The 27,301-nt window shown below is 34.7% G+C and overlaps 1 protein-coding gene across 2 annotated transcripts in view; it reads right to left on the bottom strand.

Annotated features, from left to right (window-relative positions):
* The window catches only part of HGF (hepatocyte growth factor), an 84,888-nt gene that overhangs the window by 51,418 nt on the left and 6,169 nt on the right, over positions 1 to 27,301 (bottom strand). The window contains exons 3-8 of one of the 2 annotated variants that reach the window (XM_040260728.1): positions 25,815 to 25,980; positions 20,101 to 20,213; positions 18,257 to 18,371; positions 13,006 to 13,148; positions 6,922 to 7,042; positions 5,448 to 5,566 (exon numbers count right to left, since the gene is read on the bottom strand). In XM_040260728.1, the coding sequence (XP_040116662.1) occupies positions 5,448 to 5,566; positions 6,922 to 7,042; positions 13,006 to 13,148; positions 18,257 to 18,371; positions 20,101 to 20,213; positions 25,815 to 25,980 (777 nt within the window). The remainder of the gene's footprint in view (positions 1 to 5,447; positions 5,567 to 6,921; positions 7,043 to 13,005; positions 13,149 to 18,256; positions 18,372 to 20,100; positions 20,214 to 25,814; positions 25,981 to 27,301) is intronic. The other variant, XM_040260729.1, reaches the window with a different exon arrangement.

Raw genomic sequence — 27,301 nt, 5'->3', positions numbered from 1 at the left:
CATTCTTGTCCATTTTAGTCCACTGATTCCTAAAATGTTGATGCTCACTCTTGCCATCTCCTGCTTGACCACTTCCAATTTACCTAGATCCATGGACCTAACATTCCACATTCCTATGAAATATTGTTCTATGAATATGTGTCCCATACATTCCTATGAAATATTACAGCATCAGACTTTACTTTCACCATCAGGCACATCCACAGCTGAGTGTTGTTTCTACTTTGGTTCAGCCTCTTCATTCTTTCTGGAGGAATTTCTCCACTCTTCTCCATTAACATATTGGACACCTACTGACTTAGGGGGATCATCTTCTGGTGTCATATCTTTTTTGCCTTTTCATACTGTCCATGGGATTCTTGAGGCAAGAATACTGAAATGGTTTGCCATTCCCTGCTCCAGTGAACCACATTTTGTCAGAACTCTCCACCATAGCCCATCCATCTTGGGTGGCCTTGTACGCCATGGCTCATAGCTTCACTGAGTTACAAAAGCCTGTGATCCATACGATCATTTTGATTAGCTTTCTGTGATTGTGGTTTTTGTTCTGGAGGCTGTGAAATTATTCTTATTCCTTCTCTCTGCCTTCTGATGGATGAGAATAAACTGCTAAATCACTTCAGTTGTGTCCGACTCTGTGCGACCCCAGAGATGGCAGCCCAACAGGCTTCCCCGTCCCTGGGATTCTCTAGGCAAGAACACTGGAGTGAGTTGCCATTTCCTTCTCCAGTGCATGAAAGTGAAAAGTGAAAGTGAAGTCACTCAGTTGTGTCCAACTCTTCGGGACCCCATGGACTGCAGCCTACCAGGCTCCTCCACCCATGGGATTTTCCAGGCAAGAGTACTGGAGTGGGGTGCCATTGCCTTCTCTGAGAATAAGAGGCTTATGTAAACTTCCTGATGGGAGGGACTTGCTGTGGGGAAAATGGAGTTTTGTTCTGGTGGGCAAGGCCATGCTCAGTAAATCTTTAGTCAAACTGTCTTTTGATGGGAGGGCTGTGCTCCCACCCTGTTAGCTGTTTGGCCTAAGGTGAGTCCTAGCGTGTACAGGCTCTATGGTAGGGCTACTGGCAACCTCCAAAAAGGACTTATACCCAACACGTGCCTCCCAGAACTCTTGCTTCCTGTGCCCCTGTCCCCACAGCAGGCCTCTTCCAACCCACACCTCTCCAAGAGACCCTCCAACACACACAGGCAGGTTTGGCTCAGTCTCTAGTGGGGTCACTGCTCTTTTCCCCTGGGTCCTGGTGTGCACAAGATTTTGTGCCCTCCAAGAGTCTCTGTTTCCCCCAGTCTTTTGGGAGTTCTGGAATCAAACCCACTGTCTTTCAAAGTCAGATTCCCTGGGGAGTCCCTTTGCCAGATCCCCTGGTTGCGAAGTCTGATGTGGGGCCTAGAACTTTCACAACAGTGTGAGCAGTTCTTTAGTATTATTGTGATATTCTTTGGTATTATCTGTTATGGATATAGTTATATAATTATTAGCAGTATGTAAATGATAAACAGCATGAATACATAATATTTTCAAAGGTCTCTTTGTTTAGTGTCCCCAAGACTTTTACACCCAGGACAATATACCCCATTAATATTCAGGTAGGATTGACAGTTTACCTTTTTTCAGTACAGTAGCAAGAGGCAGTTGTCAGTGGACAGGTAGGATATTGAATTTGATTGACTCCTTAGCAACCCACGCACCTCAAGCAAAAGATTTTGAGAAAGAATTCATATGGAAAAAGAGCATCTGAAATTTGAGGCTTTTAACCTATTCATGCCCTTAAATCCCTAGGACAGGCTTTGTGTTCCCCTGGGTTTCATGCACACTGATTTGGAAGCTACTGTTCTAGATGATGAACGAAATAAGATCATTCTCCCTGCTTAATTTTTCAGTGTTTCTCATGGCAACTAGCTGGGATACTCTTAGATTCTACTTAATCTGCCTCACATTAATCTAATTTTCTCATCTCCTTCCATTTCTCTGTCTTTATCACATCCTTATCTATATCAACCTAATTACCATGTCATGAATATTGCAGTCTGCACCAGTGATCATGTCTTTGCACACCTTTCATCACTGGCCTACCTAATCAGCCATTTTGAGATAGAGATTATTGTTAATAGATGGAAAGCACCTTTCAGTAGATGTTAAATAAATAATAGCAGTTATAATTTTCTTATACAGTTGTTATATAATAAAACAAGAGTTTCAAAATCTGCCTTCAACTTTAGAGAAGACAAATGACACAATCATAAACTCTATTCTTTTCTTCAAACATATTGAAAGCTCAGAATGAATTCAAGCAGTTGAGACTGAGAGATAATCAGAGATAGCCAGAGAGATAACCCAAGAATCAAATGATATAAGTAATATATAATAAACCAATATTCTTTTACAGCCAGTGCATATAAACATGTGTGTGGTATACAGGATTCTAACAGCCCTTAAAATTTCTTCCCATTGATGAATGTTCTGTAATCCCCTCCCCTTTAGTATGGGTATAACTTGTGAATAGCCACTTGGGAAAGCCACTCCTGTAATTAGTCTATGTTGTACAACAAAAGTGAGGAGACTTTTTCAGATGTAATTAAAGTTCCCAATCAGTTGACCTTAATTAAAGGAAGACCTCCTTGGGTGGGCTGGCCTAATCAGGTGAGCTCTTTAAAAGGGTGCAGAGCTTTCTGTATCAAATCATACACAGAGTGAAGGCAAAAACTGGCCAGTTATTTTTCAATCATTGTCCCCAATAAAGATATACCATTTTCCCAGGAAAAATAAAACACCATTATTTTTGTCTTTCGCAACTCTGTGTTAAGATGAAAGAAATTATCTAGAAGCACTAAAAGATATAATTTCCTAACAGGTCCTTTTGAAATTCATCCCTAGTGCAGAATCTTGGAGAAAGCTGACTTATAAAATTTTAATAACTTTGAAAAAAAATCTTAGTAAATAAATGAAAGGGTGCAGACATCAGAGGTTCAAAGTAACAGAAAGCTATGCTATTGGTCTTGAAGAAGTAAACTGGCGTATTATGAAGAGGGCCATGTAGGAGGAAACATCAGGCAGTTTCTAAGCACTGAGCACCTTAGCACTACAACCACAAGAAACTGAATTGGAATGGGAACTCTCAATCTTAGATGAGATAGTATGTCTGGTGGGCACCAGGACTGTGGCCTTGTGAGAGCCTAAGCAGAGAACACACCTGTTTTATGCCTTAACTCCTGTCCCACAGAAAACCTGAGACAAAACATACGTGTTATTTTAAGCTACCAAGTTTCTAATGATTTGATAGTTTCTGATAATTTGTTATATCGAAAGAGAAAATTAGTACACAATTGAAACCATTACCAAATTTCTTAGTTTTTCATCATAGGCTTTACTATATGTGTAAGACAAAATATCTGGAAGAAAGTATCTGTTACATTTTCCAAAATTCCTAAATGCTACTTTATTTCACTAATTTTGATAAAAGTATAGTCTCTCTATATAAGTTTACAAACTAAAACTTAAAATATTTTAAAAATATTCCCAAACCTTAAAATAATTGTATCTTAACTACAATTGATCCTTGAACAGCATGGATTTGAACTGCATAGGTCCATTTATATGCTGTTTTTTTTCCTACAGTAGATGCTATTACCTATTAGTACTACAAGATCGCACAGTTGGTTGAATTCACAGATACAAGGGGAGCCAGAAGAGTCAGTGGCACCTAATCATCACATTGCTCAAGGCCCAGATGTATGGAGGGTTGGTTCACAAACTCTACCACCATTTTCTTAGAATTAGTATCCTATAAACACCACCCTCTGTTTAACAAATCCATCAGAATTGTTGCATGTTGTATAAATAGTCAACTCTGGACAGAAGAGAAAAAAAAAAAATCTACCTAACAGAAGTGTCATAGTCATTGTATTTTTTTTTTCCTCTCCCAATGTCTTTTAAAAATAGCCAGTCTTGTGCATGCCAGTTGAAAGGTGAATGTGCCAGTCAATATGCATGTGTGTGTGTGGGTGTATGTGTGTGTGTTACTACTGGCCTTATTCCAGAGACAATTTATGAGTGCCTAAAACACACACACACACACACACAAAAGGAAGGGAAACTATTGGTTTATTGTACCTGCTTGGTCTAGATAATGAACAGATTAATAACATTTAAAAAGTCAGTGAGTTGCACTAACCCAGTCTATACAGAGAAACACTGTCACAAAAATCATCCTTTATTTTAAAGGACCAAACAGATGGTTCAGTTTCCTTGGAACATTGAGAGCCTTCCAGACTCTGCAGTTATTTCACATATGCCAGACATGTCTCTTTTCTATGGGTTTTATTTGAGTCGTCCAAAACATTCCTTTTTATTAGCAGCTTTAAGTGAAGAGATATTTACCTTGGCAGTATCACAGTGTAGATAATACTGAATAAGTTTTGTTCAAAGAAAGTCTCATCATGCCAATCTAAGGAAATATGCAAATCCCTATGCATAGCCTAGTAATTGTATATTTATCATTTGGTGTGCTGGCACCTGATTATCTGTCTTTATATTTTTCTCTCCTTATATACACATTTTTATATTAGCAAGACAATTTATAACATGATTACACTTACTAAATTTTTGCAATTCTACTGATTTGAAAGCATTTTAGGATCTTGTTGAAAAAAATAAGACTTCTTATACACAGAAGTAAAAGCATTATCTACATCTAATTATTATCCATGATAATTTTAGAGAAGAATAAAAATGTGCGAGTTAACCATGAAGGAGAGGACCAAGTATACATATTTAAAGAGATATCACAAAGCAAGTAAGAAAAGAAGCCTTTTTCATCAACTCAGGAGAGTAGGGTAAAGGCCAGGATGTAGAAGGGCTATAGGACTGCTAAAATACAAGGTGAAAGAGAATGCAGACTGTGTACAAGGACAGCCAAAGCAGTGAAAATTAGCTACTAAAGATTAAAGATGTCTGTAAGAATCTTCTATTAGACTCAGTTTTCTGCGTTGCCGCCTCTGCCATTCACCAGAAGAGGTCCGTAGTCGGTTGACTGCTCATGTTATGGCTGGGAGGATAGGTTAGGGAAAGGATACAGGACTGGTGGGTAAGAGTCTAAGGTCCTCACTCTTACAGCCCTAATGACATTATGATACTGCACATAATCCCTGATCTTTTTCTCATTCTGCTTTTTTCATTTCTTCCTTTTCCTTGATAACATGAGAATGTGTAGGCCTTTACCATGAGTTTGTTTTGTGTGTATTTGACACTTGCATGTGTATCTCAAAATAATGGCTCTCTGAAAATGCAAAAGATTGGATAAGTTTATGTAACACATTCTTATATTGTTAAAACCTATACGCATTAAAGTATCAAATAGTTGTTAACCTGTCTCACTAATAATCGCCTGCTTAGATCCAGTCTGTGAGAGGAAAAGGAAGCAATAAATTAGACCCTAACTTACCGCACATTTTAATTGCACAGTACTCCCAGGGGGTGTCAGGGTCAAGAGTATAGCACCATGGCCTCGGCTTGCCATCAGGATTGCGGCAATAATTATCATCAAAGCCCTTGTCAGGATATCTGCAAACCACACCAAGAAAAGTGTCATGTAAATCTTCCTGGAACATTACCCAGCCCTCAGCTCACAAAATAACTTTTGACTTAGCTCGGATACTTTTAACCGGTGAAAGAAGAGATTTTTCTATGTTTTGCCTTACAAGGACTGCTAATCATTGACTGCTGAGTCTATTAATCTGCATATAATACTAAGGCTAGAGTACCATCTCCTTCAATAATAAGTTAGGTCCATTTGGCACCTGTCCACCAGTTGAGGTCTCAAACTGAATCCCCTTCTCACAAGCCCAGCTAAGGACAGAATTACATACATGTTGACCTTGTGTAGATTATTTATTAAGAAAACAGGTCCTCTTCTAGAGCAGGCTTAAAGTTCAAACTGAAAGTTAGGTTTCAATAGCTATGTTACTAATGATAGCTCAATTTTGGAGCTAGAGCTTTCTAGGTCATGCCCTCACCTCCACCAGAGTAAAAGACAAACTCCATCACACCACTTTCTCATACCCACCTCCCTTTAAATTAACAGGATCCTGAATTGGTGGTTTGCTTTTAATTACTGCCATATCCCTTCTGATCTCACTTGAAAGATGGGAGATGCGCTTTAAAATAAAGCAGTTTTAATTTCATCTAAAAGAGCAACAAGCAAAAAGGAGAAAAAAGAAAGAAAAAACACCATTTGGCAATTTCCAGAGAAAGGGGGAGAAAGACCTTCTTCGGTATTTATTTTTATTTTTATTCTTTATAATAAAAAAGGAGGAAATTTTCAACTAAAACGTTGCCTGTTAAATTTATAGACCAAAATACACATAATTTTTAAACTCAACACGTTCTCCTGAGGAGAAAAGGAAACTTGGTTGCCTGACTTCCAGATAGGCAATTTAAAAATCTACCATAAGAAAGCAGCCAAGGAATTGTTTATTCCACCTTTAGCCTGTGACATGGTGTCATACAATGACCCCACTTTACCTGAGTCACAGGAAGGTATGGCACAAGGAGGAGATTGGCTTTTGGTTAATGATAATGCCATCCTCCCCAGCTTGGACCTGTCAAAGTGGTTATTATTGAATGCACTTTTATCTTTTTTGCTTCCATGGAAGAGAAAGAGGAAGCATCTGTTAGTGTTTTCCTTTTGTACCCACTGATGCTCCTGTGTTCAGGACCATCCTGATTTCAGGGACTCTCAGCCTAATCAGCCAAGACCAGTTGATGCTGCAGTCAGCACTCTCATGTACCTCATCATAAATCCCTTTGTCCCAAGACTATCAGGAAAACATTATAGAGAGTTTCCATGTAATTTGTCATGGGACAAGTTACAGTTTGTAAAGAGGATCACTTGGAAATGTGATTTGGTGGTATTTTACCTTTCTGGCAAGAATTTGTGCCGGTGTGGTGTCTGATGATCCCAGCGCTGACAAATCTTGCCTGTTTCTGTGTGATCCATGGGACCTCGGTAACTTTCCCCATTGCAGGTCATGCATTCAACTAATAAAATCAAAGCATGGCATATTAATTGCTTCTGACAGCAAAACCAAGAGAACCACTGTTCCATTTAAAGAACAGTAAATCACCTATACAGCAAGGGTATTTTTAGGAAAACTTATATACTATTTTAACCTTAAATTAGGGCTTAATGTCCATTAACAGTGGCATAAAATACTCCCTACAGAACTTTTCACACAGTTTAAATGGAATTTTTGTAGTTAGTGTCATACAAAATTACCATAGGGTCAAGGTACTACTTTCCTAATTTTTGATAACTATCTGAAAGGTACCTAGAAACTGAAAAGCCCTTGGGAATTTTCCCTCTGTTGGTCTATAATGCCCGGGATCTCAATATCTTTACTGTCAACATAATAGTGCTCCTCTTTCAACTTACCCTCCAATACATACACAGAAAATGCACCGTTTAAAATGAGTACGCATCATACTGCTACAGTTAATGCAAAGATCAGGACCACACAGATTTGAGAGACCAGCTTCAAACAGTAATCTAGCACTATTTAAAGAATACAAATATTTTAAAAGAAAATTCACAGTCTCCTTCTATTAGTGAGCATCCACATCGAATAACTGAGCAGACTTACATTCATATCTAAAGCTTAGGATATGACCTACTATTCAACTTCTTGTACTCACTATTTTTAAAAATCTATAAACTGATCTAACTATGCTAAATATCACTGTTGATTCTGTGAGGTTAATTAATATTTTTCTGGCTGGCACCTTAAGCCACACTGAAAAGTCTGAATCATATCACCTCGCTGAAAATGAGACTTCTCAAATGGCCAGGCTGATTTGATGTAGCACAGCAGGCATCCTGTGGAATAAATCATTGCTTGGCTTTCCTACGAATCCGGCAAACTTCCCCAAACACATCATTTGTATCTTGTGATTACTGATCATCTAACATTAGCTGAAGTGGGAAAAGATATCAGGGTTTCATTTTATCCACTGGGATCTAGGCTAATGAGTATTTATAGTAATTTGGGATATACTATTAGAATCATCACTTTTGAAACTTTGATTTTTATAATCTAACAGGACATTAACAATTAAATCTCTAAAACATGAAACCATTTGGCCTGATCTATCTACTTCTTTTCATGTAGGTTAATCTATGAAGTAAGACAAGAGACAGATTCAGCTTCCTCTCATTTGATACTGAGCCCCCCCAGACAACAGTTGGTAAACCCCTAAGGGGGTCCAAGAGCATGTAGATAAAAGTGCTCTGGTTGGCAAAGATAAAATCCACATAGGTTACGTATCATCACATTTCAGCTTTCCATCTGAATAGGATTACAAGCTTACTTAGTCTCCATTTTAAAAGGAATGCAAGGTTTGATAGGTTCACGTATCATCGATCATTGTTGTTTGCCCCTTTGTATTGAATGGAAGCATGTAACAAAATCCTACAATCACAGATAAGGAATAAATATACACATGTACAATTTCTAATCTTTAATAGTACTTAAGAATCAGAATATACCTATTTGTGTCCATCAGAAAATGCAGTTTATAAGAATATATCCTTTTCAAATTAGAGTGAATAAAATTATTTTTGGGGAAATTGTTGTGGGGCATTATTAAAAGAATGTTTCTCCTGAAACTTTAGAATTTTTAAATTTCTAAAGGAAAAATAGCTACACAAATGAAAGAGGTGATTCTATAGGATGACCACTTTCCAGCATGAGTGGTAGATCAGAGCTTCTCCAGACTTTAATACGCATAAACATTACTTTGAGATCTTGTCCAATAAAGGACAAGTTCTGACTCAGTGAATCAGGGTTGGGGCATTACTAGCAAGCTCCCAGTGGATGCTGATGCTTCTGGTTCTTGGATCTCACATTAAGTGGCAAGTTTGTAGATAATCTGTTCAATTCTGAAAGTTCTTAGTGTTTGGCAGTAATAGCTTTTAGGAGAGAATGGATTTTCCTTAGACCTTGAAGAATGGATGATATGTGGATAAACTATAAAGGGAGCAAAATAACCTAAATGGTACCCAAAAAATGAACTAGTATGCTATGTTTATAGTATAGTGAAGGGAGAGTTATGAAGGCAGGTGCAAACCTAATGAAGTTGAAAAATAATAAAACTTAACATGAATAATGTTCAGTTTTGAAAGGTAATGAAAGTTGTTGTTGGGGTAGGAATTAAATGTATCCTGTGAGGACTGAGATGCTAAAATATAGTTACATATTCTTTGATTTTCAGTATTTTGAATAGGTAAGAAATCATTTGATCCTTGCAGTGAGGAAAGCAAAGGTCACAAAAGTTTTAAGGGACTTACCTAAAACAGAAAATGCCAGATCTGTAACTAGAACACAGGTCAGACCCACAGTCCAGTGCTCTTTCCATTCCCCTAATTGCCTATCCATCCTATATATTTAACTTGTTTCCTACACATTCTAACTGGCCATACTTTAAGACAGACTAAAAGTAAAACTTTTAGAAGGTCAGTCTCCCTGTCTTTTTTTAATATTGTCCTCATTACCCTCTTCCCTCTTTTTACAACAGCCAGTTGTTCTCCTGTTGGTTTCTCACCTATTGGAGGTTATAAGAAATGAGATTGGCTCTCTTATCCAAGGATAAAAAATGTGTGGTTCTTCCTTTGCATCAAACCATCAGGTTAGTCATAAAAATTACTTTGAGAAAGGCAAATTTTGATCTCATATTTACTTCTCAATCTTCAGGAATTCTAAGACTCTTCTAAGTTTTCCCAGCTCATAGTCAAGCCATCCAGGTGTAAACCAAGTCCATCTAAGGACTCAGGTGAAAGCACTAACTAGATAATAGTTCAAGAAGGTAAGCACTGCATCTCCTGTTCTATGTTCTTTTGACTCTCTCTGTTATGGCTAATGTATTACTAAACCATTCCAGAAAGCTCTCCCCTTAAAATTAAAAAAAAAAAAAAATTCTCATAAATTCAAACAAAATCTCTATTTATAAGTAGAATATCTTTTTCTAATTATAGTTCTGCCCTAATTGATAATAGAAAAGTACACATGCTATACATTAATCATAAGTAAGATTAATTTAACACCTTTCTGGTATACTAACCAACTAAACTCAAAAATTGCTCTGTTCCATTTTTCTCAGTCAAGAAGTCACAAGTGATCTGAATTTACAGACTAAAACAACTGTTTTGAAAGTATCTCTCAGATAAATCCAAGCTGGTGATTACTTCAGCAAAACAGAATGTTTAAAATATGAATAGTCTCACAAACCCCCATTTATAAATAATAGTTTTATTTAAATCTTTGTTTTTATAAGTCTTTTGCCACACAGGAATTACACATTTAAAGTTATGGCAGAATTATTTGGTATTTTATGTGTAAGTATTTAAAAATATAATTATATAATTTTAAAATAATAAAATGCATTTACTTGAATATTTATCATTTAAAAAACCTGTTTCAATGACAAATGATTGCTTTATTTTAAATCCCAAGCAAATGTTAAAGCAAAAAGTCAGATTTCATATACCTTAATTTTCCATAATCTTTGAATTAAACATTAATGGTAGTATTTTCTTTACATAGTTATGTAAGGTTTTAAATGTGATAAATGAGTATTCATTTTCTTTTGGAATGCTTAATATACTTCAAAGGTTTAACTTATAAGAAAATAACTTCAATCTTTAAATATAAGATATATTTTTATGAACCAAAATTTCAAAATTTCAGATAATTATTTAAAGCAAATATTTTAATATAGTTAGAAAGATTTCAAAAAATATATAGAAAGATTTCAATAAATATATACTGTTTTACTTGTCCTTTTCCAAATAGTCCAAAGTTGATTACAGGTACTTTAATTTTAAAATATACAAAATGATGGCATCTTCAATGTTTCATTCATATAAATAACCTTTGGAACTTGACATTTGCGATATCCATATATTAAAATGTCTAACCCATACTATTTAAACATTGTGAATTTTGAGGCTTTTTCCCTTATATATATATTTTAATAGAAATTTACATCATATATACATTAGTTTGTATATTTTGTATTATCCATTTTGTAAATAACTTTCTCTATTAATGTTTGATATGCTTCTTCTTATTTTAGATCTTCTTTATTAAAATCCTTCTAAAACATTGTTCATTTTAGTATGAGCTTAAATATCAAAGCTCAGTTCACAGTCCCTGATATATATTTAGCCCCCAGGACAGGTGTTGGTTTACTTCTCTCACAGGAGAGTTTTGCAAGTATTGTCAGACTACTGAGTAGTTTCCAGAAAAAGTATATCTGCAATCTTTGATGCCACGGCGACCAACAGCATCAAGTGCCATTCATGCTACTGAACAATGTCCTTTTCTAAGGGAGGTGTGATAATCTCAAATCATTAAAAAAAAAACATTCGAGATGTATACCCTAATAAGAATGACCAGAAATTTTCCCAGTCATTTATTTTTTTAGCACACTTATTTTTTGCTATACGAATATATTTCAATGAAGGTTCTTCTTATAAACCAGGGGTTGAAAAATCACATTCCCACAGACTAGGCACACAGAAAAAATGCTAAACTGTTTAAAGTTTGACCAGTTTGCCTTTCCTTGAAAACATTGTCCCAGGTCAAACAAAACCAATAAATAAAACTCTTTGCCAATAATTTCCAACCTTAAGAAACTGTGATAGCGGAGAAATCCCTAAAAGTAGGGTTTTCTTCCATGTGCAAACTTAAGACAGATATTAAATACAGACTTATTCATACAAAACAGACTTATTCATAACGTTATCACAGATCAGTTTATTATTTTTAAAAGAAAAGAAAACAATGAAGAAGTTATAGTGAACAGAATATGATATGGAATGGAAAGTAAGAATTTACAAACAGAGTTGGGACTGGCTCTAGCACATTAATTCAAGAATTTTAAACTAACTAACAACAAAAAACAAATTCGACTTCTCTGTGACAATTAGCTAACAACGGCCTTTTAACGTGATAAATATCAACCTAATATTTAATTAATATTATGGAAGAAATAGTTCAACGATATTTGGTTAATAACAAACAAGCAAGATATCTTACTATAAAAATTGGACAGCATTCCAGCAGTAACCCCCACCCCAAGTACTTCAAAACCCTACCAAATTTTTATCAGAATTTAATCCATGTTTCATTTTGATTTTTAGAATTTTAGTTTCTGACACAACTAAAAAGCCGGCTATTACGTAGCCAGAAACTAATAAAACCACGTACAATGCTGAAATGGTTACTTTTCCTTCTCTTCAGTCATTCATTTTCCACTGGAAAAGTAAGGATAGTGCCCTTTCATGCTGTGAGAGGAGAAGAATACGCAGATGTGGAGTGGCTGCCTTCGAGACAGCTGCAATCTATAGATGTGAGCTCTTCAGATAACTTTCTGAATGGTACTTAGTTCCAGACTACGTGTCAAATTTGACTACGTGTCAAATTTGGTTCTAGACACATATTCACCAAAACACATACAGGGCATTCAAAATTTCAGTTACCCCCTTCTTTATTCTCTTCTGGTTCTATATACCCTTGCCACACCACTTCAATATAGATTTGACAAAACATCTGCAGAAGCAGGTTCTGAATGTATAGAATTAGTGTTACAAATACAGGGCTAAGTGTCATTTGGCTCCTTTCCAGTGAGTAGATTGAGGGAGTAGATTGAGGTATATGAGCTCAAAACAGTAGATGAGGAAGCCCAAATTTTACTCTACCCAGAGAGATACCTCAGGCTCCTTTGAAATTCAAACTAACTCCCTCCATTACTTTGCATTAATTTGATCATAATCAGTTTTTAACTTTTAAAACATCCTATAAAAATGCTCAAATAATGATCTACAGTTGCATTTGAATGGACAGCATATTCATTGTGATTTAATTCAATTCTGTTAACTTTAATGTGAGCTGCAGTTTTACACAAAGGGGGAACAGAGTGCCCCACATGGCATTCAGGTCATTTACCTTCTGAACACTGAGGAATGTCACAGACTTCGTAGCGTACCTCTGGATTGCTTGTGAAACACCAAGGTCCCCCTTCTTCCCCTCGAGGATTTCGACAGTAGTTTTCCTGTAGGTCTTTACCCCGATAGCTCGAAGGCAAAAAGCTAGTTTTAAAATGATAATCATTACAGTATAAGAGCATGCAACTTTGGGGGGCCTATTAATTTTACTAACTAGTGGATATATTTTCCTGAAAGTGGAGAAATTCTTCACTCTATCTCAGACAGCCATATATATTAACTTGAATTCTATCACTTCCATCCATTCTTAAAATACTTTAAATTTTATAGACATTCACCTAACTGAGTTCTCGTATTCTGCACCAATAAGAATGATTCATCTCTGAATTTGCTAATCATTCTAGAACCTAATTGAACCATAGTGTCAAAGTTCCACTCAAAGGTAGCAAAAGATAGAGGAGAGCCCCCGAGGAGACAGCTGTAGAAACACCACAGGAGGTATTGACATCTCACTATTACATTGTTTATCTGAGATAATTACTTGTTTTTTATATATTTTCTTATGAATAATACCCCTCCCCTTTTCTTCACAATTGATAAACAAATTGATGAAGTAACAGAAACAAAGAGTTTAGACTCAAACTAAACCCGGACTCAAATTTCAGCTCTATCTTACTAACTGGAGACCCCAGTGGGCAATGTAGCCTCTTTCACCCTGTTAGCTTACCTGTACACTGAGTATAACTATAACTTGTAACATCTTACACCTCATGAGGTTGTTTTGAGAAGTTCAAAGAGACAAGAGTAACTGAGACTTAATAAATGCTACCTATTATTAAGCACACTCCACTTAGTTATTAGATGCCATAGTAAAAGACAGAAATGCTATTCTCTTTAAACATTTTAAAAGTTTTCACTGTGACTGGAGCGTGGTGCTTTCAGGCTTTGTTCATAGTATTTGGCCATAGACTGAAATAAGGACCTTTGTTTAAACTTTCTAATGCCCTAGTTATAATTTTGTTATCAGCATAAAGTATTTCAACATAAAAGCAGAAAAGTCCAAAGCTCTTTTTATTCCTTTGTACTGCTTGTGACCTTGGCCTCAGTGATACTGCATGTGTCTCCTAGACTGCACATATAAATAGCATAAGTGAAAATATCTGCAGGTAACATTAGTAAGCACTTTTTTGGAAAATCCAACTGTATTTTCAATATTCAGTACAATGTTTTCCATAAAGCTTAATTTCTACTTTTACTGATCTCTGAGTTCTAAATGGTACTTAAACTACAGTCAAATCCAAAGCTTTTAGTCTATCAGTAAATGCTATTCAAATATGTTTCCTATGCACTTAAACTTTTAGTTAAGAAATAATGATTTTTCATTATGCTGTAGCACATAATAAATAGGAACATGCCTTGGGTACCAAGCAACATTTTGCAAAGAAATCATTTAATTTGGACATGGACATGAAATACAATAAAGTCCTCAGAAAATATAAATTATTGGTCAAAAATAGTCTAAGAGACTTACTACTAACTAAACAGTTTCAAGATATGAATTAAGTATCATTAACATTATGAAATGTCAAAATAGTTTAATTCTTATTTCACTAGCATTTTAAATACTGGAGAATAATAATTAAACATTTGGTCTTATGAATGATACAAATTATAATTAAAGTTTATCATGACTTTACAGTTCTTAACAGTATTTAATTTTCAAAGAAAACAATGTCATCTTTTGTCTTAGTTTTAGCTCTATTATTCCAGAATAACTTAAGATAATCTTTGTGCCATTGCATGAAATGTATTTTCCTTTCATTTTTGCAAGTTATCCAATTTTTAATACTAAATTTATAATGAAATACTCATTTTTCTGATAGAATCAAAACTAAATGTTACTTTATATTTTTTTCATAAAGCATTGCTTTAACCAAATCTACCTAAGAAAACCCCTCTATAACTCTACTTTCTTAAAAGTTTGGCTTATTATAGTAATAAGAATAGGTTATTGTTAATCATGAAAATCTACATAGTTGCCCTATACATTTCACGCGACTAGTATACAACACTAGTCCTTAGGCAATTTATTTGCTTTTGGGGTTTTCAACTTGACTTACAAAATGAATGGCGTGAATAATGCACACATATAAAATACCTGAAGTTTTAGAGATTTTTTGTTACACACACACACAAAACACATATACATATACACTACACATACACAAACATATACCTTTCCAGTAGATTTGTAAAGTGAAAAAGAAGCTGTGAAGAAGTAATGAACGCATAAGTCAACAGTTTAGTAGGAAGGATGCAAGTAGGAAGGGAGAGAGATAAAGTGAAAATCTAAAATAGGTATGGTTAAAAGAATAAAGTTTTCCCAACAGAGTTAATAAAAATGAAGAAGAGAAAAATATGTGCTACTTTCCACAATTCTGTATCAGTGCATATCAAACTCCTCTTTAGGACACGCAGGGTGAAGAGCAGTCTGCGTCATCTCTTCTCTTCATCCTTTGGTATATATAACTTTTACCCAAATTAACTGGCATTCTTTAGTGTTCTGTGCTTTTCTTTAACATATCATACTTGAACAAGTGATGAAGCCTAACCCTGTTCTTTGTTCTTATGTGTTCATTCAACACATATTTATGAAAATCTATTACACCCATGCCCTGTGCCAGGCAATAAACTCTGTAATAAACTTTTACTCACATGCATACTATTTTTGGTTCTTTGTCCTTGTGAACAAAGCTTATTTTTAGAGAGATAAGTGAAAGAATATGTAAAATTGATTTATATCCAAATATACTTGGAAATATAAATTAGATCTTCTGGGTGCTAGCCACATTTTCTTTTCTTTTAATATGAACTGTGTTTATAGGCAACTTGATCCATTCCATCATCTGCTTCTTTAATGAATGCTGGGTGGCCAGTGAAGGATACAGATGGAGATATCAGGTCACCTGATTTTCTAGTTAAGCTTCTATACTAATTTCATCATCTATCATCATCTTCCCATTAAGCCACTTGTAAAATATTTCAGTTTAGGGAGTCCACAATAAATCACCCTTCTAGACAGAGACATATATAGATATATATTTATTTTTCTACTTTCCATACAATTAATCTTAAGTTATCACTTTAAAAGTGTTAACCTATCATTTAGATATTCCAAATAGCCACTAATTGATAAAAATGTGTTGCTCCCATTAAATACAAAAAATTGATTAACCTATGAAGTCTTCTCTTCCTTAAAGCTCTATATCATAAGGAATGTTTGTTGATAAAATAGCTGATTGGACTGGGAAGCTAGTTCCCAGGGAGATCTATTTCACATGTACTCCTGTAGCAGAGAATCACAATCATAGAGAATTTGGGTTGAAATAAGACCTTTACTGGGTCAGTCCAGTGCACTCTCCTTGACTACAGTAGGACTGATTTCAAACACTATTCCTTTGTTCATGAAATTCTTAGATCCATCTATTTAAGCAAAATGTTTTCCTCACTATGCAAGGACTGGCACCATGCAAATCCTATAAGAGGACAAAACCAATTATATTGTTTGCTTTGTACTATAATGATAAAACTATTTTTGGAGGTATTCATGCATAATTATAAGTAATGAATTTGACAAAAATAATTAGTTGCTTTCTGTTATATAAACACTGTAAAGCTGATTCACTTGGACGCTTGCTGGTTGGTGTTAACTAGACCAACATCAACGATTTCATCCCAGTGTAGACCAACCGACTCTTTTTCTTTATATGTGGACCGATGAACTCTGTCTCTGTTTACTGAAGTAAATCATCTTGCATGGTTATTCCCCACCAAATGAATGAAAATGAACAAAGTGGGTTCATTGAAGCAAGTAAATTACCACTATTGCAAAAAGAAGTCACAGTATGTATCCTTCTGATTTGCTGAGTATTTAAGGCCCTAAAGTTGTTAAAAGCACAGGTTTTAGAGTGGCACTGGCAGGCCTCAGATTCTGGATATACCACTTGCTAGCTGTGTGTGACTTTGAAAACTTACTAAGATCTTTGCCATTCAGTTTCACCAAATAAAAAATAAAACTAATAAAATCACCTACTATGTGGTTCTTGGGGGCTTCCTAGGTGGTGCTAGTGATGTCAATGCAGGAGACACAAGAGACATGGGTTCAGTCCCTGGGTTGGAAAGATCCCCTGGCATAGGAAATGGTAACCCACTCCAGTATTCTTGCCTAGAAAATTCCATGGGCTGAGGAGTGTGGCAGGCTACAGTCTATAGGGCCGCAAAGAGTCAGACACGACTTAGTGACTGAGCACACAGGTGGTTCTTGAGAGGATTAAATGAGATAACCTAGGTATACTGTTTAACAAGGTACTAGGGACATGGTAATCTATATCTTCCAGTGCATCTAATAACCAGCTAGAGCTATTTTAAACTAGTTCCTGTTAAAATTATTTCCAAAATAAGTCTTGAAAAACTTTGGCTATATATAGCTCTCTAATGAGTAGATATCTGTTTCTCCTCCATGATGTTTAAAACTCTCAGACTAATGAGCCTATGGATATTTATTCAACTTTAAATAGCATTCATCTGTTATAATGAACACAATCCTTCTCTTAACTATAGACATTTAATTTCCAAGAAATAAGAAGTTTTCTCCAGTAATTAGGTGCTAGGTGAAAAGGGAAAGTTGGTCATCTGAGACACGAATTTTTAGCAAAGTTCTATAGAAAAACTGGTGCCTGGGTTATTTCTCCCAAAAGATTCTGATTTAATCAGTCTGTATTGACACCCAAGTGGTAGGATTCATTAAGGGCTTTTAGCGATTTTAATGTGCAGCCAAGTTTGAGAACCACCATGGTTAAACAACATTTGGCTCCTGGGGAAGATCAGAATTTCTCTATCTCCAACTTAGCACAGGCAACCTCTCCACTCCAGCTGCAGAGTGCTGTGCCTTCTCACAGGCAAAGAGAAGGAAAAAAGTTTTTATTACTTTTTTATTATTTCTTCCCAAACACCAAGATCTATAAATTGAGGTTTTGTGGTGAAATAATGTTAGGCTACATCTTAATGATATATATTTTTTATTCTTTGGCTAAATATCAGTTATTAATTCAGATAAGCCTTAGACTAATACACTTCAGCAAAGTTGGCTAAACTATTACAGAGCTGTAGGATTAATCTGAAGGACTAACCTGGGCCTGCTAACAGACCCATCCAAGAAAGGCTCTATCCTCTTTTCTTCGTGCTAGACTTACCTGTGTTCGTGTGGTATCATGGAATTCCAGGGCTGGCATTTGATGCCACTTTTAGTGATAGATACCGTTCCCTTGTAGCTACCACCTTTACCAATGATACAGTTTCTAATGTAGTCTATCAAAAGAAAGCAGAGAAAAATGTTATAACCATGTGTAATATATGTTATATATATTAAATATAAAAATTATAAAATTCCATTTGAATCTTTAGGTAATTAATGCTTATAAACCACCACAAATACTGAAATTTCTTTCCTAAAACTTCAACTAATATTTTCAAAATAATGCATTTAGAGTAATCCAAAACAAACAAACAAACAACAGACCATTGAGAAATTTTAATTTTGTGAGTATATACCTGGGAAACTCTAGAGATTAGTCTACCTGTTTAATGCAGATTATTCTATATACTCAATTGATGAGGCAAATTTAATTTGGCACAATTATTTGCTTAAGTGCAGAGCCCATTTTAAGAAAATATTAAAAATAAAAATTTGTAAACCTATTTGAATTCAAGCAGTTACTTTGAGGTAATGGAAATAACTGATCATTTTGATATAAATGATCTGATTCATTTTTTTTTTAATTGGAAGATAATTGTTTTACAAAGTTGTGTTGGTTTCTGCCATGCAACAACGCAAATGAGCCATAAGTGTATATAGGTCGCCATAGAGCACCAGGTTGGACTCCCTGTACTATACAGCAGCTTCCAACTAGCTATCTAGCTTACACATGGTAGTGTATATATGCCAATGCTATTGATTGTCTTTATATCAGTAAAATTGTGTGCTTTTTTGTGTATGTGTGTGTATGTGACAATTACATTATGCTGATTATTATTTTCCATATTTTTTCTAACAGATTGGCTGCTAAATTATAGGACAATCAAATAGAAACAAGCTGTATATTCCTATCAAATAACAGTATATTCAATTAGCAACCCAGAAGACTGAAGATGGTTTTACACAAGATTATGAATCATGTTTAGGATTTATAGAATTATTGAGGTGTATAGAGATCATCTTATTTTCTAACATGAATTAATTTTAATGTAATCTAAGCATTTTCCCTATTAACAAAGAAATGTCTATGTGTATTACTAAATAACTAAATTTATGAAAATATCATATAACAAAACATTAAAACTGAGACACATAGTATTATCAAAAACATAATTCATGATTATTATTTTGTGTGATGAGAGGTTATTTTATTGATATAAATCTGCTTTTGAGCAAAGTAAATACCTTGAGAATACAGTATCAAATTATCAGCATAGACACATTAACAAATAATATGGTCTCAATTCTTTTAAAGATTTTTTTAAGTATATAACTAGCAATAGATCAAATTAAGTTTTTAAAACCTCCATATTTTATTATTATCAGCCATCATAAGTATAACTTAGATTAATTATCCATAGATTAAAATTTAGTTATTAGAAAAAAGTTGTTAAAATTTAGAATGCTGTATAAATATACATTTATATACTTATAAATATATATTGTCTTAAACTAATGTAAATATATAAAACATCTTAAACTAATAACTTAAAGTGGCATATTCTAAAATGAATGTGGAGAATATTAGTCCCAGGAGATGTTACTAGAAATAAACAAAGAGAGGGGGGTAATCTAATTATGGAAAATTTGGGAAAAGCTCTTTTTAAAGGGGCCACACTGAAAACAGTCAAGACGTTAGTGTCATCTGGCTTAATGGATGAATCTACTGCATAACAGATCAGGATATGATGGAAAAATCAGTTAGAAAAAGCACTGCGGCAGGTAATTACATATACTTTAGACTTCATTTCATTATGAAATATTTAGAGAAAAGCCAGTTACCTTTGTTTTCATAGAGGTCAAATTCATGGCCAAACTCTTTTTTTACTCCACTTGACATGCTATTGAAAGGGAACCAGAGGCATCGTTTTCTTGCTTTATCAAAAACAAAGGCCCTGAAAAAAATATCTGAATGAAAAGAAGGAATACTACTATTTATACAGCTTTTAAAGAATAGGTACATGGTTTAACCAAGGAAGATAATATAAAAACAAATGAATTATTACGTATACAGAAAAGAGGATATTTGAACCTACAATTTTGATAGCGAAATGAGACAAAACAAAATTAAATTTTTATAGCTGTAGATTTAAATACAAGATAGAGTAAAATTTGAAATGGTGTCATGTTATTCTACATGAAATGTAGAAAAATGAGGGCTTCAACAAGCACAATCAATATACAATACAACTACTTGGCTTATTTATGAAGATTTTATTATTTTTGTAAGTACACAGAAAGTTGGAAGGTTTTTTTGTGGTTATATATAAATGATTATATTTGAAATATCATGATTAATTTCCAAAGTTTATAATTATAAAAAGCATATTCTAAACTGACATGTCCTAAAATGCAATAGACAAATCACAACCCCAAGAGATCCTGCTAGCAAAGAAGGATCTGAAATCAAATGTTTGGGAAATTTTACATATATATCCTTTCTTGTTGAGTTATAAAGCATTGAAATTTATTAAAGGCTATGAAAATCCCACTATTAGTTAGCTTTATATAAGTTAATGTTTCCTAAATAGATTTGCTTGCATAAGCATTTTTAATTTTTAAGAAACTATTAATATAATAGAGAATATGCTTCTGATATATCATCTTGACAAAAATAACTAAAATGTGTTAACTCAAAATCATCATTCCTACAGCTAAGTATTATATTGGATTTTTGTTGCTCACTAAAAAATGTGTTTCTAAAAAAAAAATGTTTCTAAAGAAGAATGATAAATACAAAAATCTCTTAACTGAGAATAGTAAAGTACTTAAAATTTTCAACACATTAAGTGTTACCATGTTTTACAATACAAAAAATAAAGTTAGAACTCTGAATTATTTTCTTTCCATTAAGAAATAATATTAAAACTCCTTCTTACCATGTTCATGCTAACTATAATGGCACCATGTATAAGCATCAAATTAAGAGAAATACACAGATTTTCTAAGAATAAATAAAGATTTTTCACTCCCAGGCCATATATTTTGAAACCTCAATTTTCTTGCAGTTTTAGATAGTTCAAGTTCGTCACTTATTTCTTAACATTTCAACAGCTTTTAAATAATTTTAAATGAGGGGAAATAACTTTTATAAAACAAATTTTTAAAAGATGCTATAAAATTATTTAAAATACTTTATCTATTATTATATTTTTATATAGTACTTTTTAGTCTATAGCTAAATAACTTCAAAAATTATATATATAAGCTCTGTGCTTTGGTTTACATGTAGATGTTTTCAAATATCCACCTACAAGAACATTTTATACCTGTAATAGCATTAGAAAACAAACATCAAAATATATTGTTGCAACTGATAAGAAATAACTTTATAAGAGAAAAACTGACTAATGATTGATTTGAATTTTGATCTGGAATACAGTAAACTTATGCAATACGTGTTACATTTCCCTATTGGAGGGTGTTAGGGAAAGAATGTTAAATGACTTTGAAAGTGTAATAATTAGATAAAGAATACACATGAAGATAAAAAACTAAACAAATACCTAAAAGGAAATCTTAAAATTATAGAATCAAATACCTGCCACTTAACTTCACCTTAAAATTAAAATGTACCACACATACATATGTCTTTTCTGTCAATAACATGGCAGGTGACTCATTGAACCCCATCAAGAACATGTAAGATTGCTTATTTCATTCACCATTTTCTCACAATCCATGGTAATTCATATACTCTTAGAAAACTGTTTTTGCTCATATCATCTTACACCTATATACGGACTGGATCCAAGCTAACAAATTCCATGAATTGCATATCTTCTTTTAAGTTTGATTTTTGGAGTCTTTATCTTAGTCATATTTTTAACTACCATCTTCCTTTCAAAAATTCATTTTGTTGAGTTGTTTATGGCAGGAGTGCACTTTCAATACCATTTACCCAGTCATAGTTAGATATTTTCATCTCTTAAGTCAGTTCTTGAATGTAAATTTTCGGAAAAGCTTAGAATCAGGCATTCTGGTCATCTTTCTCGTACAGCAAAAAAAATATTTTCAGTCTCTATAAAATCAGTATTGTTGACACTTCCTCAAGAGGAAACAGTGTTTGAGACTTCCACCTCATGCCCACTGAATCACAGATGCTTTCACACAGCATTGTTGGTATTTTCCAAACGTTTTTGTGTAATTGCCATTGTTTTTTAATGATTTTAGTTCATGTTACAAGCTGCAAAAAGATCTTCAATTCATAAAGAACTTACTTTTAGAGTATTACAGTATGTCCATTCAATTCTGAATGGAATCACTAAATACATTACTTAAATAGGTGTGTGTGTGTGCACACGTGTGTGCGCATGTGTGTGTGTGTGTATATATATATATATACACATATATATATATATCAGTTCAGTTCAATGGCTTAGTCGCGTCCGACTCTTTGCGACCCCATGGACTGCAGCATGCCAGGCCTCCCTGTCTATCACCAACTCCCGGAGTTTACCCAAACTCATGTCCATTGAGTCAGTGATGCCATCCAACCATCTCATCTTCTGTCGTCCCCTTCCCCTCCCGCCTTCAATCTTTCCCAGCATCAGGGTCTTTTCAAATGAGTCAGTTCTTCGCACCAAGTGGCCAAAGTATTGGAATGTTAGCTTCAACATAAGTCCTTGCAATAAACACTCAGGACTGATCTCTTTTAGGATGGACTGGTTGGATCTCCTTGCAGTCCAAGGGACTCTCAAGAGTCTTCAACACCACAATTCAAAAGCATCAGTTCTTCTGCACTCAGCTTTCTTTATAGTCCAACACTCACATCCATGCATGACTACTGGAAAAACCATAGCCTTGACTAGATGGACCTTTGTTGGAAAAGTGATGTCTCTGCTTTTTAATATGCTGTCTAGGTCTGTCATAACTTTCCTTCCAAGGAGTAAGCGTCTTTGAATTTCATGGCTGCAATCATCACCTGCAGTGATTTGGGAGCCCCAGAAAACCAAAGTAAGCCACTGTTTCCATTGTTTCCCCATCTATTTCCCATGAACTGATGGGACCAGATGCCATGATTTTAGTTTGCTGAATGTTGAGCTTTAAGCCAACTTTTTCACTCTCTTCTTTCACTTTCATCAAGAGGCTCTTTAGTTCTTCTTCACTTTCTGCCATACGGGTGGTGTCATCTGCATATCTGAGGTTATTGATGTTTCTCCCGGCAATCTTGACTCCAGCTTGTGCTTCTTCCAGCCCAGCATTTCTCATGATGTACTCTGCATATAAGTTAAATAAGCAGAGTGACAATATACGGCCTTGATGTACTCCTCTTCCTATTTGGAACCAGTCTGTTGTTCCATGTCCAGTTCTAAATGTTGCTTCCTGACCCACATACAGATTTCTCAGGAGGCAGGTCAGCTGGTTTGGTATTCCCATCTCTTTCAGAATTTTCCACAGTTTGCTGTGATCCACACAGTCAAAAGCTTTGGCATAGTCAATAAAGCAGAAATAGTTGTTTGCATTTTTGATGATCCAGCAGATGTTGGCAATTTGAACTCTGGTTCCTGTGTCTTTTCTAAAACCAGCTTGAACATCTGGAAGCTCACAGTTCATGTACTGCTGAAGTGCATACTAAGTCACTTGTGTCCAGCTCTTTGTGACCTAGTGGACTGTAACCTGCCAAGCTCCTATGCCCATGGCATTCTTCAGGCAAGAACACTGGAGCAGGCTGTCTTGCCCTCTTCCAGGCGATCTTTCCAAACTAGGGATCAAACCCACGTCTCTTACTTCTCCTGCACTGGCAGCTAGGTTTTTTTCCACTAGTGCTACCTGGGAAGCCTATATATATATTTAGGATAGACAAGTGTGGAGGATGACACTATTTCTGAGTGGAGAACTTTGGCTGCACATTGGTATTACCAAAAGTGGTTTTCTGCACAGGTTGGCTTAAATTTGGTGACTTAATATAACTCAACCAGAATATGGTAGAAAAGTGTGAAACCTCTTATACGTGGGATATGTAGAGACTTATTAATCAGGTCACATGTCTTCTCCAACACAACAAAATCATTTTCGTTTCTCCTAAATAAAACAAAGGGAAGTCTGTTTTGTTTTTTCTAGCCGAGGGCTGACTAGTGTAAAAACTGAGGCTTAGCAATACTTTCCTTACTTGTGGACCCAGGAGACTGCATTTTCAGATTCAAAGTTAAAAATCAACAATGAGATGTGGTTCTTCCCCCAATCCCTTTGCCCTTCTAACCCTGAGAGGGAAAAACACAATAAATCCAACCTCCTCAATCACCAGAAGAACATCTTCATAAATCTACACAGCTGAGATCCTGATTGAAAGTAATTTTCTCTATTTTTTTTTTTAATCTCAAGACTTTTCTAGGAAAGTCAGAGAAAGATGAAATTATCATAGGAATTACTTGTAAAGTTAAATCCCCACTCCCCGTGCCAGGAAATATCTCCCTGTAAGTGGCAATTTGGCTATAAGAATACTTCTAGAGGAGATATAAATGAAAAGAAAACAGATGGTCTGTCTTCCCACTAAATCTATGGAAGACTTCCTCGGACCATGTCCTTTCTCCTCAGACCGATAACACTTATTTCTCTGAGAAAGGCAATTTGAACATAGGAATTCTGGCCGTGACATTCCTAAAATCTGTGTTCACATCATGTGTCACAGCCCAAATGTAACAGAGTAGACTTCAAAAGTGACAGGCAGCCCTGTGCAATGCTACTGAAATGGGATGAAATAGGGAATAAAACAGTGAAAAGTGAGAGGAGGGAATGTTTTTTGAAGAACTAGGACATGAATTTTCTTTGGGCAATTTGGAAGACTATTCAGATGAAATTGTCACCTTCATGGCCCCAAACTCCAAGTTTTATGCTCTGAGAGTACTGACAAAGTGGTAAGGAATTTTCCTGGGAGGTGCAGAAGAACTTTCAAAAGATAAGAAAACTCCCCATTTGAGTCCCCTCATGCCTCTTTGAATTGCTCCATCACTTTTCATCTAAAACTTCATTACACTCCCTCCTAACTATTTTAAGAGGCTGTTTAAGCTTTTGCTGCTAACATCAATACCCCTAGGTTTTTATCTAATTATATCAACACTTTTTATTTCTAGCCCGAAAGACAATAAGTTGCAGTAAGTTTTGACTGTTGCCCAATTTATATTCTGAAAATTCCTCCACTCCTCTTGTGAGAAAAAAAAAGAAAAAGTGTACTCTGAACAAAATATTTTAAAATATTAGAAATAAAAAGTTAATCTAATTGAATTTTAGTTCCTAAAGTTCAATTGTTCATAAAATGAAAAAATACACATTCCATAACTAAAACCACTGTGAATTCTAAACAATCTTGCGGTTCATGTGTTCTCCCTTACACACATTCCCATCAAGTGAGAGCTAAGCCTTCTGTTATAATGAGTGAAAACTAAAATCAAGCTTATAATTTTAAGAGCACATCCCAATGAATACAAAACCGATGATGATAATGAGCACATTCTATATTTGGAAAATCATTCTAAGAACAAAATGAAGCAACTTACTTGCAAGTGAATGGAAGTCCTTTATTCCTAATACATCTATTGGCACATTGGTCTGCAGTGTTCATTTTTTTTGTTTTTATCTTCAGTAATGGGTCCTCTTTAATTAGAGTAGTCTTTGCTGACCTTTTGAATTCATGAAGTGTGTTTCTTCTTTTCTTCTGTCCTTCTATTAATAATAATAATTTTTTTTAAACATAGGGGAAAATATTTTAAGGGTCATATAGTAAAATATCCTTTAAGAATCATCTACAAGATAGTGATTTGACAACATACCAGACCTCCAGGGCTTGGAGGTAGAATGATGTGGGGAATGATACTCTCAGATAATTAAGAGCAAGAAAGGAATCCTTAATTGTGGAGAAAAAATAACTTCTCATACAGAGTCACTTATCTACATTCTTTCAAATGAAGGATGCTTTTAAAAATTAGGACAGAGTTCACTCTTAAGAAATAAGTAACATGATATTCTCCAAACAGTATGAAAGCAAGTGCCAGGGCATATCATATCATATCACGGTCTATAATTTAATTTGTCATTTCCTTCTACAATTGATCTTATGTAACTTATAGTATTAATACCAATTAGATAAGCCAATTCAATGACAGGTGAGAAACTTCTCCTTAAAAATGGTGCACTGGATAAATACTTGACTTGCTCTTTAAAATATTTCATTCTATTCATATTTTAGTCTTTCTCATTTCTTACATAAGTGTTTTCTGTGTTTGGGGGCACTATTTCTTAGTATCGCTGAACTGCTTGTTTTGAAATCAAGCCAAATGCTATAAATCAAATGAATGTAAAACTTCATCCTTTAATGAAGCAATATCATTTTTCTTCATCATAGTATTCTACCAGGCCCCTAGATACAAGAAGCCTCCTACTAAAAACCTAAAGAGCAGAGCCAAAACATCCCAAAAGACTTAATCTCTGAATAATTTTGGAATATGAAGAACTTATTTCTTCATTCTTAATTTATCCAAAGTTACCTGGTCTCTAATGATAATCTCCTTCACAATGAGGATCAAATTGTCTAAGAGACTGTGGCTATTTTATAAAGGATGGACATAACTGTGCCCCTCCCCTGCCTGTCCAACTTTCGAATACCCTTATAACAAAGGTAGCAATAAATTTTTAAGATAAAGAAACCAAGATACAGGGGAAAACTGACAACTTAGAAGATCTGATTCAAAATCCAGCCGCCTGGATTCAGAACCCCCACTCTTAAATACTTACAATGCCATCTTCCTCTAAGATTTGCTAAGGGAGTATATAAAAATATGGCTTGTAAATAGTTTCTGAAGATTTGGTTAAAGCTATCAATAGAGAAATAACTTGCATGTCAGAACAAGAAATCATTTCTGGTCTTTAAACATGGTGAAATGTATCGAGAAAAGAGGATGAAAATTTTTGTGCAGAAAATTGGAAAATATGGCTTAACAGAGTGAGATAACAAGAATAGCATCATACTCTGAAGCTTGCCAGCAAC

This window comes from Oryx dammah, unplaced genomic scaffold (assembly GCF_014754425.2).
Source record: "Oryx dammah isolate SB20612 unplaced genomic scaffold, SCBI_Odam_1.1 HiC_scaffold_18, whole genome shotgun sequence".
Lineage (NCBI taxonomy): Eukaryota > Metazoa > Chordata > Mammalia > Artiodactyla > Bovidae > Oryx > Oryx dammah.
The sequence above is the reverse complement of the archived record's forward strand: the minus strand, read 5'-3'. Positions and strand labels throughout refer to the sequence as shown.